This window comes from Crotalus tigris, unplaced genomic scaffold, assembly GCF_016545835.1.
Source record: "Crotalus tigris isolate CLP2741 ecotype Arizona unplaced genomic scaffold, ASM1654583v1 scf7180000017726.370058, whole genome shotgun sequence".
Taxonomy (NCBI): domain Eukaryota; kingdom Metazoa; phylum Chordata; class Lepidosauria; order Squamata; family Viperidae; genus Crotalus; species Crotalus tigris.
The window spans coordinates 194906-212351 of NW_024096594.1; the positions used below are offsets into that span (position 1 = coordinate 194906).

Sequence of the window (17446 nt, forward strand, 5' to 3'; positions counted from 1 at the left end):
TTCACTGGCTAACAAAAATTCAGATGAAGAAGAGAGCAAGGGGGGAGTTCACAATTCTTCTAGAGCAGGGGTAGGCAACCTGGGCTCTTTTATGACTCATGGACTTCAACTCCCAGAATTCCTGAGCCAGCCATGCTGAGGGAAAAGGGATAGGTTTCCAAGCTGAGCCATGCTGGCTCAGGAATTCTGGGAGTTGAAGTCCACGAGTCATAAAAGAGCCAAGGTTGCCTACCCCTGGCTCTAGAACAGTGGTTCTCAACCTTTTTAATGCTGCGACCCCCAACCAGTTGTAAGTCGAGGACTACCCTACTGGTCTTAAGTTGAGGACTACCAAACCAGTCGTAAGTCGAGGACTTTCCCTGCCTGGGAGCGCCGCGCATGTGTGGTGACGCCCCCTGCGCCGGCCGAGGCCTAGCTGGCAAGCGGCAGAGACGGCGCAGGCAGACCACTGGCTGGGCCACCAGCTGGCCCAGCCCAAGGGAGGTAAGGCACCCGCCAGGCCCCACGCACACCAGCAACCCTCCCTGCGCCCGCCAGCCTCCCACGTCCCACCCCTGGCCCTCTTTTACTTACATTTTTAGTAGTTGCTCAGCAGGGAGGGATAGAAACTTCCAGACAGCTCGCCTTCGCTGCAGACAACTTGCAGCACCGTTTGCAGAATGGGACTTTTGGCGGGCTCAGCAGGGCAGAGACAGCCTGGACAATTCCTATTGGCTTTTGAAAGCCAATAGAATTAGACTCTATTCAAGAGAGTCTATTCTATTGGCTTTCAAAAACCAATAGAATAAAAGGGAATAGCACAGCTAAGGAAAAGGGGAAAAAATGGTGGACTGCGTTGTTTGGCGACCCCCGTGAAATGGTTGTTCGACCCCAAATGGGGTCCCGACCCACAGGTGGAGAACCGCTGCTCTAGAAACTCTCTGGGCCTTCATTTGGGATTTTCTTTGGCAGTCATGATGAGTCGCCTCTAGGCAAAATAGGCAGCATGTAAGCTTAATAAATAAATAACTTGCAGATCAGATAAAGTCTGCAAAGTAATTTTTACCAGCTTCTGCAATCCTAGTAAACATAATATTTTTGCTAGGATTGCAGTGTGTCCAAAGTTTTACTCAAAAAATTAAAAAAAAATTCAAATTGCAAGATATAAGAGTCCACAGTATAGTTTATATACAGTAATGCCTTTATAGATACTTTATACAGGCAGTCTTTGACTTACAACCAAAATGGAGCCCAAACTTTCTGTTGTTAACTGAAATATTTGTTGAGTTTTACTCCATTTTACAACTTTTCTTGCCAGCCGTTGTCAAGTGAAACATGGCAACCATTAAATCAGTCGCCTTGTTATTAAATGAATCTGGCTTCTCCATTGACAAAGGTTACAAAAGGTGATCACATGATCCCAGAACGTTGTGACTGTCATAAATATGAGTCAGCTGCCAAGCGTCTGAATTTTGATCAGGTGACCATGGGGATATGCAACAGCCATAAGTATAAAAAACAGTTATAAGTCACTTTTTTCAGGACCGTTGAAACTTTGAACGGCCACTAAATGAACTGTTGTAAGTCGAGGACTACCTGTATACTGTCAGAACATACATACCATTCAATATGATGCTCTTGCTCTAGTCGGCTTTATGAAACCTTCTTGCTATAGACCAGTGATGGCAAACCTTTTAGAGACCGAATGCCCCAAAACCGCCCCACCCCCCAGCCCGCCCCCGCTCTGTCCCCTGCTCCACCCGCCCACAGGGCCACTCACCACAGATCGCCCAGGCAGCCTTGCAGCGCCATGGCAGCCACGCCCTCTGCCCCCACCCCACAGGATCATCTGCACGTGATGGGGCGTGAGGGCGGAGTCTTGCCCCTGCTGCCCGGCTGCCATGTGTTTGGCCGTGCTGCTCCGCGTGAGCCGCAACTGGGGGAGCCTCTCCGGGCAGGCTGCTGGTCTGGAGGGCATTGCGAGGGGAGACGGGGCTGGGGCAATGGCACGCGTGCCCACAGAGAGGGCTCTGAGTGCCACCTCTGCCACACATGCCGTAGGTTTGCCACCACTGCTATAGACCATTAATGAAGATTACTTTTGTGTAGCAAAGTTTAATCTGAGTGCTTAGACCTCTGTCCACAGACTAGCACTACCAGAACAGAGTCTTGCATTCAGTTTCATGCTATACCTGTGAAATTAGCCTGAGAACAGGGCTGTCCTTTATTTTCCCCCAGATTAAGCTCAAGGAAAGAAGTATTTTGCCTGTTGCTTTCCTGCTGCAATACAAGCTGCTTAGTGTGCCACAAAAATCACCTACTCAGAAAGTTGGAGCAGAGGAACAAGGTTCAGGGAGAATGTAGCTTTTTCTACGCATGTGAAGTCTTCAAAACTGGAGGAAAAGATGAGGACTCATTCCCAAAATTATGCTTTTGCGGACCTCCAAGCATCTTCCAAACACAGAGCATGGGCTCACCGAGCTAATAACCAGCTTCCATGCCATGGTCCCTGTTTCGTTGCATCTGCGAGGTGCTGCAGAGCTTTAAACTTCTAATTATGCAAAAGTTGCTATTATGGCCAGTTTATGAGACTCTTAAGTGTTCATTTTACTACTTGGGAATAGGACACTGGATTAAATGGCTCTTCTCACGCCTGAGTCTCAACTCCAAGGAAAAGAAGGAAGCTCTGATTTGTTATACTTTGTAAGTGTCTTGTTATAACAAGCGTGTCAGATAATGTGGTGAAAATATATGCTTCGTCTGTAGTTTCTCAGTACTTTTGCAGGAAAAAAAATGTGTTTTTACAACCTGCAACTTGATCACTCTTATTTAAAAGTCAAAGCACTTCAGAACAACTCAGTTTTAACATTGTTTCTGTTGTGGTTGCTCATAATCCCAGCATAGATGAAACGATGGGGAATTATCACAGTTGGGTTGGAATGGAACTGATGTATCATCCACAAAATATAGATACCCTCTTTAAAAATCACGGCTCCGAGGACCGTGCCAGATAATTGTTTCCTTTCTAGCATTTACCATAGGGTTGAGGACCTGTGACCTTGTGGATATTGCCGAACTTCAACACCCAACAGATCCAACCAATGAGGAGAAAAGATGGACATTCTATGACCTGGAAGCACATGGTGCTCTGCTGCAGAAGCTTGGCAGACTTTTAACTGCTATCATATTTATTTATTTATTTATTTATGAGACTTATATACCGCTTTAAGTGCAAGCACTCTCTAAGTGGTGTACACCAGTAAGCAAAGTATATATATATTTACATTGCCCCCAACAATCTGGGTCCTCATTTTACCTACCCCGGAAGGATGGAAGGCTGAGTCAACCTTGAGCCGGTGAGATTTGAACCGCTGACCTGCTGAACACAGTCAGCTAAAGTGAGTTTGTCTGGGAACTATTTGTAAAATGAAGCGAGTTCCAAGTATATAAATATTGTCTTCCCTAATTATCAATTATTCATGAGACATATTAGTCTGCAAAGTACTTTCCTGTCTACGTTTCTCTGTCAAATCCAGCCACTGAATCATAAATATTTCTGTGTATAGGTGAAGAAATGAGATTTAAAGCTATCATATACGAATGACATGGGAACCTAGAGTTAAAGAACCTGGATCTTTCTACCCTTAGGCCAGTGGTGGCGAACCTAAGGCACTCAGAGCTCTCTCTGTGGACACGCACGCCATTACCCCAGCCCCGCCTCCCCTTGTGGCCTGACCCCCTGGAGGAGAGTCGCCCCTGGGCACAGCCCACACGGAGCAGTGCAGCCAAGGACATGGCAGCCGGGCAGCGGGGACAAGACGCCACCCTCGTGCCCCGTCGCGTGCAGTTGATGCTGCGGAGCACGGGTGGAGGGCGTAGCTGCCATGGCGCTGCTGGTCTGCCTGGGCGATCTGCAGTGGGCTGTGGAGGCAGTGAGTGGCCCTTCGGGTGGGCAGGATGGGGGGAGAGGGGTGGAGCAGGGGGGAGGGGCAGGGGGAGGGGCAGAGCAGACGGGATGGGGAGGGGCTGGTTTTGGGGCACTCAGTCTCTAATAGGTACGCCATCACTGCCTTAGGCCATAATGTTGAGTGGTAGCAAGACAACTAAAAGAAGTCCTCAACTTATGAGCACAATTCAACCCCAACTTTCTGTTGCTAAGTGAGAGACATTGGTTAAGTGAGTTTTGGCCCATTTTGCGACCTTCCTTTTGCCCAAATTGTTAAGTGAATCACTGCAGTTGATAAGTTAGTAAGACAGTTGCTAAGTGAATCTGTCTTCCCCATTTGACTTTGTTTGTCGGAAAGTTGCAAAAGGTGATCACATGACCCTGGGACCCCGCGACCGTCACAAATATGAGCCAGCTGCCAAACATCTGGATTTTGATCACGTGACCATGGGGAATGCTGCACTGGTCGTAAGTGTGAAAAACAAAGTCACTTTTTTTCAGTGCCGTTGTAACTCTGAATGGTCACTAAACAAATGGCTGTAAGTTGAGGATTATCTGTAGTTCATTTCTCTATCTCTAGAATCACGTCTTGGAAAGCAGTTACATATTTGTAGCTTCAAGTTCCTCTGGAAGAAATTGTGGAAGCCCAAGAAAAAGCTGCCTCTAATACAATATTATTTAGATTCCGGAATTAGCCAGAACAGTTGGTAGCCTATCTTTCTAGGACCCTTTCTTTTATTATTTATTTACCGTATTACATTTACAGTACAGGCCACCCATCTCACACTTCGAGGCGACTTGTCCTTCACATTTCCTGTTGCAGAGGCTACTGACAGACCAGCCCTGACTGCAAATGCAATTTAAAAAAAAAGTAGTATTGTACTACTACTATTATAGGAAAACAAGACAATAAAGTCCAAGAAGCTGACAACCACTACCAGTAAGGAAAAAAAACGAGCAACACTTCCAGGAAGGAAGGTGAATGAGGCCATCATGGAAAGTTCAGTAGGACCGACGCGATCTTCAGCAGCCTGTTGAAAAGCAGGGGCTAAATTAAGCTGCAGGCAAAGCAGTTAGAAGCTCCACTTTGTCAGTAGCCTCACAGCAACATTACAGGGGAAACGGATCCTAGGTCACAATGTCCCCAGAGAAACCAAGCATGGAAGAAATCAAACACTTCAGAGAGTCACTAGAATTCCCTCCACTCTTTCTAACTGAAGGAAGGTACTCTCACTCTACCCTTTGGGAACCAGAGGCCTCCTAGTGATGCCATCCCCAAGATTTCCTAATGCATGTGCAAAACCACCCAGCTAACAGGTTCATACAATCATGACCTGGTTTTTCTATTCAGATCACAGGGTCATCTTCCTCTCTGATTTCAGCTCCAAGGAGGGAATCTCAGCAGACTTGGCCCCTTGCTTCCACAAAATAAGGCATTTACAATATCTTTCTTTCTTTCTTTTTCTTTCTTTCTTTCTTTCTTTCTTTCTTTTCTTTCTTTCTTTCTTTCTCTCCCTTTCTTTTTCTCTTCCTCTTTCTTTTCTCTCTCTCCCCCTCTCTCTCTTTCTTCTGTGCCACTTCAGTGCTTCTTCATTTGCTCCCTGCAAAGCCGTCATCAGAACTGCTGTAGCCAGGAGCTAATTATGAATACAGCCCTGGCAAGGGAGACCTTGCCTTCAGCAGTGATTCAGCTGCCTGAATACGACAACGGCATCTCTCAGAATTCCATCTTTCCGGTCTCAGGCAGGAAGAAGAAAGAGAAAGGAGAAAAATGCATTTCCCAAAAATAGCTTATAAGCGTAACAAAGAAAACATCTCATAATAATACACCATCTATTTAACTAAGGGAAACGGTAAGCGCTGTAAGGCAAGGTTAAAAAAAAAAAAACCTATGAAAACACTCAGCTATCACCCAAATAATGCAAACTCTTAACAACACACCCATCAAGATCAAGGATTCCCTTCCCTCGACAGAAATATTAAAAATATTTAGGGTAGGGCAGTGCAGAATGTAACCACAGGCTCCGTGGATGTTTCACACCCTGTAGATGATGTGCCCAAATTGCATTGGAATTTTAAAAAACAAAATAATAAATATCCACCACAGGACCGCTGAAAGGAAACAAATTACTCTTAATTTGGTCCTTCTCTCCTACTGCCAAAGCCGGAGGCAGTAGCAAAGAAAATATTCTCGATTGTATATTCCACATATTTTGCACCCAGAATCAGCCTGTATTTCCACTGCAATACCCAGGGAATTAGGCAGGGACCGATGAGCAGTGTTCAAGCTCAAGACCCCGAGAAATCTGAATTCTCTTAGAAGACTCCTGGAAAGACGCGTGATCATCCTGATATTAAATTACCAGACGAAAGTTTGATCGCCTCGTTCGTGTGGCTCTAGAATCTCGTCCTCCGAGGGCGACCGTCTACCTCCATCCCCTTTCGGGCTTGTCCCCGCGATCAGCATCCAGATCTCCAGTCCTGGAAGCCGGGCGGGGGGACTTACCAGCTGATGGGCTGCGGACTCAGCTGCTGGTGCAACGCCACGGAGAAGCCGAAGAAGCTGCCCTTCTCTCCCCGCTTGACGATGGGCTCGGCGACATCCAGGTTGAAGGCGGAATTCCCCCAGAGGTAAAGGCTGAGGAAGCACCATAGGCGAAACTCCAGCGCCCCAGGCATCCTGCGAGGAGGCGTCGCAGCAGCAACTGCAGGCGAGCGGGCTAGCCACCGCGGCTCCAACGCTTCGCAGCCCGCCGTCCCCTTCGGAAGGCTTTGCTGCCAGCTGTCCGCCTCAGTCACGGGCCTTGGCTCTCCCTCTGCGCTGCCCGAAGGCCGGCCAACCTCGGTGTGTAACCAAACTCCCGAGGCAAGGAAACCTCGCTTTCCTCGGCCGCCCGCGCGCGGGCTCCCATTCCCTCATCCATTCTGAAGTGCCGCTGGGCGGAGCCCCGCACTCCCACAACAAACACGCCCCCCTCCACGCTCTCCGATTATTGGACAGGAGGGAGCGGAGAACTGGAAAGCAGGTGCCGAACTCCCCCCCCCCCGCACACACACGCACCGCCGCGAGCCGCGGGATCCGAACGGGCCACGATTAAACCTGCGATCAAAAGGGAACCCCAGTTAAAAGGTCAAGGAGAAACCGGACCGTCACCCAGGGCCGCAAGAAAGAGCTCCTCCTCCTTGGCAACATTTTCTCTTCTGAGGGTTGATGATAACTAGAGATGACTTCCAAGCGAAGTGGCAGCTTGGAATATGCAAGGTAGTCCTCGACTTGCGACCACAATTGGCTGGCCAGTTTGGGGAAGCTAGTTGAAATTATAAATTCTGGGATATGGCTGTCCTCCCAGAATTTAGCAGAGGCCATACAGGTAGTCTTTGACTTATGACAACAACAGAATAACAGAGTTGGAAGGGACTTGGTGGTCTTCTAGTCCAGTGGTTCTTAACCTGGACAATATTGCCCCCAAGGGGGCGATTTTATTTTTCAGGGGGGCAATGGAATGAAAAGGGGCGACATAGGGGTGAAGGAACAAAAAGGGGGCGATATGGGGGTGATGGAGCGAGACGTTTTGGGTATACTTTTGAGACTTTTTCGTACAATGAATCGCTTTATATCTGTCGTACAAAAACATCAGATTGCTCACTATTAGCGGATTGAATTGTTTTCAAATGTTCCTCCAGCTAGCTTCAGAACAGAATGCCGTACATATGTGAATATGCATCGCTTATCTTCATGTGCGTTGCGCAACAGCCTCTATCCATATAGTGGCACGCCATTGGCCAGAATATGAGAGATATGAGAAAAAGACTGGAAATAAATTATTTGCATCGATATGTCCTGATGACAATTTTAAAGAAAACAAAAAAAAGTGTTTGCATAAATTGAAGAATTATTTCCTATGTTGTGATTGAAAGGTTATGTTGGGGGAGGGGGGCGATGACAACTTCCTCATTGGGGGAGAGGGGCAATTCGTTCAAAAAGGTTAAGAATCACTGTTCTAGTCCAAGCTCCTGCTCAGGCAGGAAACCCTATATCATTTCAGATAAATGGTTCTCCTATCCCTTCTCCAGTGTTGGAGCATTTAGAACAGTGGTTCTCAACCTGTGGGTCGGGACCCCATTTGGGGTCGAATGACCATTTCACGGGGGTCGCCAAACAACGCAGTCCGCCATTTTTTTCCCCTTTTCCTTAGCCGCGCTACTCCCTTTTATTCTATTGGCTTTTGAAAGACTCTTGAATAGAGTCTAATTCTATTGGCTTTCAAAAGCCAATAGGAATTGTCCAGGCTGTCTCTGCCCTACTGAGCCCGCCAAAAGTCTCATTCTGCAAACGGTGCTGCACCAGTTGATTAGTCCTCGACTTACGACCGATTGAGTAGTCCTCGACTTACGACCGGTTGGGGGTTGCAGCATTAAAAAGGTTGAGAACCACTGATTTAGAACTTCTGGAGGCAGGTTGTTCCTCTGATTGATTGTTCTGTCAGGAAATTTTTGCTTAGTTCTAGGTTGCTTCTCTCTTTGATTAGTTTCCATCCATTCTTTTTGTCCTGCTCTCTGGTGCTTTGGGGAATAGGTTGTCCCTCTCTTCTTTATGGCAGCCCCTTAGATATTGGAACACTGCTATGATGTCAGCCTTCATCCTTCTTTTCATTAGACCAGGCATATCCAATTCCTGCAACTGTTCTTCATGTTTTAGCTCCAATCGCCTAATCTTTGTTGCTCTTCTAGGCAGGTCCTTGTCAGTGTTCCTGGTTCTGTTAGGCAAAATGGGCTGAGGAGGTCCATGTAAAAAGATGGAATGTTGGAGACAATTAGCTAATGAAGGATGAATGTTGGGGTTTCTCTAAGTTTCAATTCTTTTGCTCCATTTTCTCCATTACATTTCATTTAAAGGTCAGTGATATAAGTGTCCATCAACATGATTTTAAACTATTAAATGTTAAGTGTTTCCTCAGTCATTTTGACTATCTGGGTTGTTTTCTGAGGGGGCAGGGTGTTAAATTGCTTTTAATCCTCTGTGAACCACTCAGAGCTGTCAGCAAGTGGTCAGCCTCAGCAACTGAAATTATAATCAACCAAGCAAACAATAGAAACTTCCAAGGCAGATCCTGTTCCTGGACCCCACCCAACAATGTCAGTTTTCAAGAAGGAAATGAGAAGCAAAATAACGAAAGACAACATTTTCCCCAGGGAAGTCCATCAGAAACAGAGAAATGTTAAATTAGCTTTTGCTTCAACTGTAAAAGCTCCAGGCCTTATCCTGTCATGCAGGACTACTCTCTGGGAGATATAAAGTATGGGCTGCTACCAGTTCCTGCAGAATGCAAGTAGCCAGCTCTGGGATCATAACCATCAGGAGTTCAGGAGTTCAAGAATCCCAGGGGTCTGCTTGCCTAGGCTTCTAAATGCAGGATCCCAGGGGGAAAAAATAAAAATATTGGCCTGAATGGGATGTATCAATGCAAATGAATGGCTTGAGGGCCATCAGACTTGCACAGATAAACATGAGCCTTGACAAAGAGAAGGCGTGAGGTCAACCTAGGTCACACTAAGTTATCCTAGGACTTCCTATAAACATTTCAAAATGGAAAGCAGCAATAGTGACCCCGAGTCTATTCACTTTTCAGAAAGCTGAGGGGAAAAAAGTCTAGCTTTTTCCTCAGGTACTAGGAGTGGGTTACTAGCCAAGTCTAATATACAGTATGTGCATTTGGGACTGGGAGTTATGTGTGAGATCCTGGGACATTTGCATTTGATATTTACCAAATTTATTTTTAAATGTATTTTTGTTCTTTGATACAGTATTGGCTCACATTGTTAGTTGCCCAGAGTTATTTGCTTCACATGGGTAGCCCTATACATTTTCTTAATACATAAATAAATAAATTCAACCCTCACACGATGAGACCCTGCCAGGAGGAAAAGCATCCATCACATTTTCCAGGACGTGAGGGCTATTTTTAAGTAGCTGTGAAAGTTTTAAGAGACGTTAGTGTATTGGCAGATACACCACATCTCTGAGAGTTCAGAACATTGGCAGGACACAGCAGAGGAGTGCTGCACAAATGTCACAGGAACTTGGAAGTTGTCTGTCTCTTGGGACCCTGTTCTTCTGTTAGTGGGACGGGCTTTTGTGCCATTCATGAGACTTCTTTGTTGAGCTGAAGATGTGGATCCATGTCTTTGAGGACTCTCTTCTACCTCCATATTAGTGCCTGGTCATTTGACACGAGTGCTTCTTCTCTTCGTTAGCTGTCTCCCAGTTTTTGCTCTGGTTCATTTAAACCTCTGCAAGGACATTATAAGCACTATCTGGAAAAGGTCCCAGTTTCTTCTGATGATCCCAGGGAGCATATTTCTTTATTCCTGCAATTCTCCAATGTTCAGGCTGCTCCCGAACTCTAAATAGATGTGCTACACTGTATCGGGCAACTCAGCAGCAAATATTCCAGCTTAAAATACCCACTGGGTAATTTCTTTAAATTGCCCTTCTGGGAGGATCTTGGGACAGGTTGGATAATTATAAATACAGACCAGATTTATGAAACACGGCTGAACAATCTCTTGAGATTTGCAATGGGGTTTGCTGAAATAACGGGACTTTGATGTAACAGCAGTGACAGGCAATTGAAATTTTGGCTGCTATAGAATCATTTTGCCGGATATTTTTTAAAACTTATAATTCTATTCCCAGGTAGACAGGTACTTTAAGAAAGCAAATATTTCAGGAATTTATTTTTCAAAATGTCCATGACAGGAATTAGTTCAAGCAAAGAAAACTATGTAAGAGGGTCCTTAAATAATCTCATGTAATATTCTCTGCAATACACACTATAATTTCACATTTGGTTTTGCTATATGTTCAACTGAAATGTGCTATGAATTTATTCGAGGCTTCCCTTTTCCTGCTACTGAACGACTGTGTTGGACTCAGTTTTCAGAATTCCTAGCTAGCTACATAATCAAAGAGAATTACAGTCTAAATACATCTGGACAGCATCAGATTAGATAATGCCATTGCTGGCTTGTAGTACAGCAATAATCGCAGAAGTAAAACTGGATAATGCAAAGAAACTTAATGATACTAATAGACGGGAATGTGAGCCCTCTGCATTAGCTCTATTAAAGATGAATTTTGCCATGGAAGGTTCGGTCCTAAATTTAGGAAAATGAAGTCACAGTGAATTCAGTGGAGTTTCTTTAAACACATATGTGCAGAATTGTGTGTTAATATTCTTAAACTGGAGCTTTGGTAACTTCACTGAACAACATGTGTTTATATTTATACACACAGAGACATGAATGGGAACCCACAACACAATTTGAGCCTGTTTGGCACTAATGTAGGATTAATATGAGATGGTGTAGGCTAGGATTGGGCAAATGGAAACTGTCTTGCAAATTGGATTTCGATCATATTGATCTAAGACCATGACTTCAGTGGGCCAGTTTCAACCCAGTTTCTATAGGACTTGGATATTGTTGTCATCTAATGTTTATATAGCAGTCCCAGCTCCTGGAAGAAGTCCATAGCATGGAGGAGGAAGACTACCACCAGCCTGTCATCCCTCTACATGCAGATAGACAGATTGGCTAGATCCCAACTGGAGAAAGGAGTTACTTTAAAGCCAAATCATACACTTGTCAAAAACATCACTATTGGCAGAAAATAGGTGCTATATGACAATAGCAATTTTGGCCCATTAGGATCCTGGCTACCCCATTTTGTGCCAACTATAGTTTCACATATTTTATAATCCATTCTGCCCATCCACATTTTCTGCCTTTTTTTTTTTTTGACTCATTGTTCAATGATCACTAAAATTCCCAGCCCTTATTTAGCAGAGGTTTTCTTCTTCTCCCCATTAGTGTTTTGTTTTGTTTTGTACATTGATTGATTAACAAGTTGTACACTTTCCCAGTCACATAATTTTCCACGATACATGAGAACACAGAATAAAAGCAATACCCAGTAATGCACCTCTCACCCACCCATAACTTCTCCATAAGATAGTATGTGTGTGTTTGTTTGTTCTTCTTTGAGCAAATAGGTATAGACAAACAGATAAATAGAACTTTCAAAACATTTTAAAAAAAAACAACTCCATACCAAAGGCCAGTTTTAAAGGAAGATTTTAAATGCTTTCCTAAGCCTCAAGAGGGAAGAAACTAAATGTAACTCTGGGGACAGCAAGTTTATGGCGAAGGTCTATCTTTTTATCCAGGCACTTCTTAACTTTGAGCGGTGGTGAAATGTGCAAGAGACATTCTCAAGGTGGCCTTACTGGGCAGGCAGATTCATTTTGGAAAATGCAGCAAACTTAGAAAAGACATTATTTTACAATAGTTGATTGAACCCACTAGCATTCTGGCTGCTGTATGCCATACCAGTTGCAGCTTCCAAGTTAGTTAGTTAGTTAGTTAGTTAGTTAGTTAGTTAGTTAGTTAGTTAGTTAGTTAGTTTCCATGCCACCCCCCTGCAAGGTGATTCTGGGTGGCTTCTTCAGAGGCAGTCCCATATAAAGTCCTCGATTTACAACGATTTGAACAGCACTGAAAAAAATGACTTATGACCATTTTTCACACTTTTAAGACCACTGCAACATCTGTATGGTCACGTGATCAAAATTCAGATGCTTGGCAACTGGCATGTTTTTATGATCTTTGCAATGTCTTGGAAACATGTGATCACCTTTTGAGAACCCCCTGACAAGCAAAGTCAATGGGGAAGCCAGATTCACTTAACAACCATGTTACCAACAACTGCTGTGACTCACTTAACAACTGTGGCAAGACAGGTTGTAAATGGGGCAAAACTCATTTAACAATTGTCTTCCTTAGCCATGGAAATGTTGGACTCAGTTGAGATCATATGTCAATGACCACAGTACTGCGTTAGTCCAATTGCATAGTGACATCTTTGTGAGTCACTGCTGCCAGGTCTCTTGGTCAAGATAGTAAAACAGCTGCTCCATCAGGCCACAATTTTGCCTGCTGCTGTTTAAGCAGGACTCATGAATCCAGGAGGGTCTTCATAAGACCTGCTCTTTCAGGGAGGATGACCAGCATATAGAGTTAGTTCTGGAATCAGTATTAACAAGAAGCCAGCATGGTTGGTTGGTTGGTTGGTTGGTTTGGCTAAATTACAACTCTTTTATCTTCAGGATCTTTCTTCTCATCCAGATCCCGTCAGCCTTCAGATTCTGGTTCAGGACTTTCATTGCAAATTCCTATTATTTCTCACACCCTCCTTTTAAGTTCTGTTTTGCTGGTATTCGCTCAATTTATAAACAGTAGAAGTAATTGTCTGTTCTTATTTTATTTTCCATGAAACCCCATTATTACAAAGACAATGCCTCACACCATTCATGTCCAACAGCACCAAATCCTTCCTGAGCACTTCCTTATCCTCTCCTTAAACAAAATAGGTCTATCAGGAAGCAGGGAAGATAGTGTACTTTGAGTTAGGGTTAGGCTTCCTGGAATTCTGGGAGGAAATTGAACATCACTGTCAAATTCAGTGAAATAGTTTTGGCATCGTGGACATATCAGTTTCCCAGTTTGCCTCAATTTACCTCCACAATGAAATGCATGCTAAAACCCCATTGGAGAAAAAAACCCAGTCTAGGGCTAGGGTTCAGCGTCCTCAAATTCCAGGAGGAAATCCAGTATCACAGTTAGATTTGAGGAGGCTCCTTTGGTGTAGTGGACATCTAACTTTTATGTTTTTGCTTAGTTAACTGTAAAGGAAAATACTCCTTTGGGGGGGGGAATCTTATCTAGGGTTAGGTATATGGTTAGGGTTACGATGAAATCCAACATTACAGCCACATTTCTTGAGACTCTTTTGGTGTGGTGAACTAGTGACTTTTATATTTTCGCTTACTTTACCTCTAAGGGAAAATACATGGGAAAACCCCACTGGATCAAATGATATCTAGAATTAGGGTTGTGGTTCAGCTTCAGCTTCTTTGAATTCTGGAAGGAAATGCAACATCAGTTGGATCGGTTTCATGGAAGCTCATTTGGTGCTGAATGGGACAACTTGCTATGGTCAACTCACCCCGGCCATCTCGCTGTGGGACAACTCGCCACAGGACAATTCAACAAATACAAAAGTTAAATTAAATTCAATGGAACAGTGGTCAATAATAATAAAGTCAATCCAGTTGCACTAATTTCGATGAAAACATGGTCCCCAATATTGAAAGTAACTGAATGAAATTATTAATAACAGCGCTGAATTGTCCAGCGGTGAGTTGTCCCGTGGCAAGTTGTCCTACAGCAAGTTGTCCGTGGCGAGCCAGCATAGCTCAGGAATTCTGGGAGTTGAAGTCCACGAATCATAAAAGAGCCAAGGTTGCCTACCCCTGTCCTAGACCACATTTGGTGTATTAGACATCTTTTATGTTTATTGCTTACTTTACCTCTAAGGGAAAATGCATGGGAAGACCTAATTGGAGGAAAAAAGTAATCTAGAGTTAGGGTTAGGTTTGGTTTCCTTGAATTTGGGGAGTAGATCCAACATCACAATTAGATTCAGGGAGGGTCTTTTTGTCTAGTAGACATCTTACCTTTATCTTTTCACTTAGTTTAGCTCTGAGGGAAAATGCAAGGAAAAATCTAATTGGGGGAAAAATCTAGAGTTAGGTTTAGGCTTCCTTGAGCACTGGTAGGAAATCCAAGATCACAGTGTGATTTGGGAGGGGGGTGCTCTTTTAGCATAGTGGAACTGGAACGGAGGCAGTGGGCAAGCAACAGCTGCAGCACAATGCAACTGCCCTTTTGTTAACTTCTTCACACAATTTATGAGACAGGCATGGGTGGAGGCCCCAGTGCTAGAACTGCTGAAATCCTCTTGAAAGGATAAGCCAGCCCATTAAGGACTCTTCTGAACACATTTTCAATTGTGATCTTCATTTTCCTTCCCCACAGATTAACTCTTTTTGTCTCCCACAGTGTTTCTCAATTGTCACGGCCTTCTCTTTGTTCGTCTCTCTGCCCTTATTTCCACATGCATACCATAATCTCATACAAACATACTTTGAAACCCAACAGAATTACCATGTTTGGTAATAAATGGCTCAACTCTTTATAGTAGTGAGCAAGGGGACTGCCTTTTAGCTGGCTCTAAATACACTTCTAGCAAGAACAAGATGCATTGTATAAATCCGTTTCTCTTATTTTCTCCAGATGAAAGATGGGTATATATTCCTTTTAGGATGGACACAGGGTTTTTTTGTTGCTGTTGTTGTACTATTTTATAAGTAAGTTAGGTGAGGTAAATGCCAACTTCCAAATTACGCTTAAAAATATGTTTTGGAAGTAGCATTTTTTTGAACAATTAAGATGCAGGCAGGCGATATCCCTGAATTTACCACAATTGAACCCAAAAATTCTGTTGCTAAGTGAGAAATTTGTTCAGTGAGTGCCCCATTTTACGACTTTTCTCGTCACATTTGTTAAGTGAATCACTACAGTTCTTAAATTAGTAACCTGGTTGTTAAGTGAATCTGGTTTCCCCATTGACTTTGCTTGTCAGAAGGTCCCAAAAGGGATCACATGACTCTGAGACACTGCAGCCATCATAAATGTGAGTCAGTTGTCAAGCATCTGAATATAAATCACATGACCATGCTGCAACGGTCATAAGTGTGAAAAATGGTCATGAGTCACTTTTTTCAGTGCCACCGTAACTTCAAACTGTCACTAAATGAACTATTATAAGTCGAGGACTAGCTGTATAATGTACAAGGGGAAAATAAGTCCTTGTTTAGAAGATTCTGTTAATGTCTAAAACCTTTCTGGGAGTCAGTAAGTTAGAAAACTCAACTTTCATTTAGACTATTCATTTGACAGATAGCCCAACTGTCAGTTTAACCTTCAAAAAGTCCAAGGTGAAAGTCTAACAGGCTGCCAACAACCAAATCTATTTTCTGTAATTCTAAAGGAGAAAGAGGCTGTTCCATCGCTCCTTGCCTTTTTCAAGATATAGTAGGTTAAGCTATCAACACATGCAGAACATAGGCATGAAGAGAGTTGGATACAGGTTTGTTTGTTTTTTCAAATCAGTGCAAGGGAAGAAAGTAGAAAAAAAAAACCTACCAGACTGCAGATCACACTTTGGGAGTACTAGAAATGACAAGCAGGTACCCCCATACTGTGTCTGTCCCAAAATACAACACCTTATGAATCTCCCCCTCGCAGCACCTCCCATGAATCTATGGCATAGTACCAAGGGACTATTTCAGGCACTCCGACATCTGCTACCAGTGCAGAAGTGGGCAACCCACCAACATACAGTATTGAGGAAACAATGTAGATGGCCAGTGCATGAAAAAAAAAATGGAAAAGTGAATAGTGCTGAATAATGCTGAATTTTCAGTCAAAAGCCGCAGTGTGCAAAGCTTGATATTTCCTAAGGAACCAAAGTCTAGGGTCATGTTTCCGGCAAAATATCAGGGGAAAAAAAAGAGAGCTGCAACCCTTCAGCTCAAATGAGAAAGATAGAAAAGGACAGGGCCAAGCCTCCTGAAGAGAGGGGTGCAGTCCCACTGGCAGTTGGATTGGGGTAAATGATGGAACTCTTCTATGTGTACATTCAGTTTTCCATGAAAAGGCTTCTGCTGCCATAAGATGGAAAACATAATTTTCCTTGTAGGTGGGCCATCTCTGTACTGATAAGAAAACTATGTAGATCAATGGCCCACAACCTTTTGGGCACCAGGGACTAGTTCCATGGAGAGAGTTCCCCCCCCCGTCAACGGGGAGGGGGGGCGTGGTTTCGCATGCTGCCTGCATCTCATGCATGGGGCTTCACTTGTTTGTGTGACCCAGTTTCTTGCATGCCATGGCCCGGTGCCCGGTCCACGGACCAGGGGTTAATAACCCCTGATGTAGATAAAACCAAAGAATGGGAGAAGAGAGTAATAATTGGATACAAATCCAGTCAGGAAGTGTCATACAGAATGGTAATTTTCTGAAGCAAAATCTGTGAAACATTTTCAACTTATTTAGATAGAAATGTCTGCCTCAGGGTTCCCACATCTAACATGATATCAATGTACCTTTTTCATTAGTAAATAAGATTTTTGAATTCATCTTATTTTTCTGATTACTTTCTATACTTGGGCCAACACAAACCCACAACTTCTTTATACCTAAATGTAGCAGTTTTCTTGTTGATCCAGCTCTGATTTCCAATATTAATTCATCATTCTGTGATTAAGCAAAATATGATATGGCATCTGAAGTCAGTGAGTTCAGATGCCATATCATATTTTGCTTAATCATCTTCTCTCAATTACACTGTGACAAGACCCTACCGGTAATTCTTAATTTAATGTTTTTTTAATAAGAACAGCCAAGTTCATTCCCGCATGTTCTAATTACTGCCGGCTTCTTAAAATTATTTACTGTTAATTCATCATCTCTCTAATGATACATTCACATGAGGTAAATTGCAAACTATCAGTAAATGACAGAAGTTCTATATTTTTATTGCAAGTTAAACTGATG

At 43.6% G+C, this 17446-nt stretch overlaps 1 protein-coding gene across 4 annotated transcripts in view; it reads right to left on the reverse strand.

Moving 5' to 3' along the window:
- ITGA7 (integrin subunit alpha 7) overlaps positions 1–6889 on the reverse strand; it is a 74542-nt gene extending 67653 nt beyond the window's left edge. For 2 of the 4 annotated variants that reach the window (XM_039339013.1, XM_039339012.1), the window contains exon 1: positions 6432–6888. In XM_039339013.1, the coding sequence (XP_039194947.1) occupies positions 6432–6604 (173 nt within the window). In that variant the 5' untranslated portion in view covers positions 6605–6888. Of the gene's footprint in view, positions 1–6431 lie in introns of all 4 variants that reach the window. The other 2 variants (XM_039339015.1, XM_039339014.1) reach the window with 2 other exon arrangements.
- Between the last annotated feature and the right edge of the window lie 10557 nt (positions 6890–17446).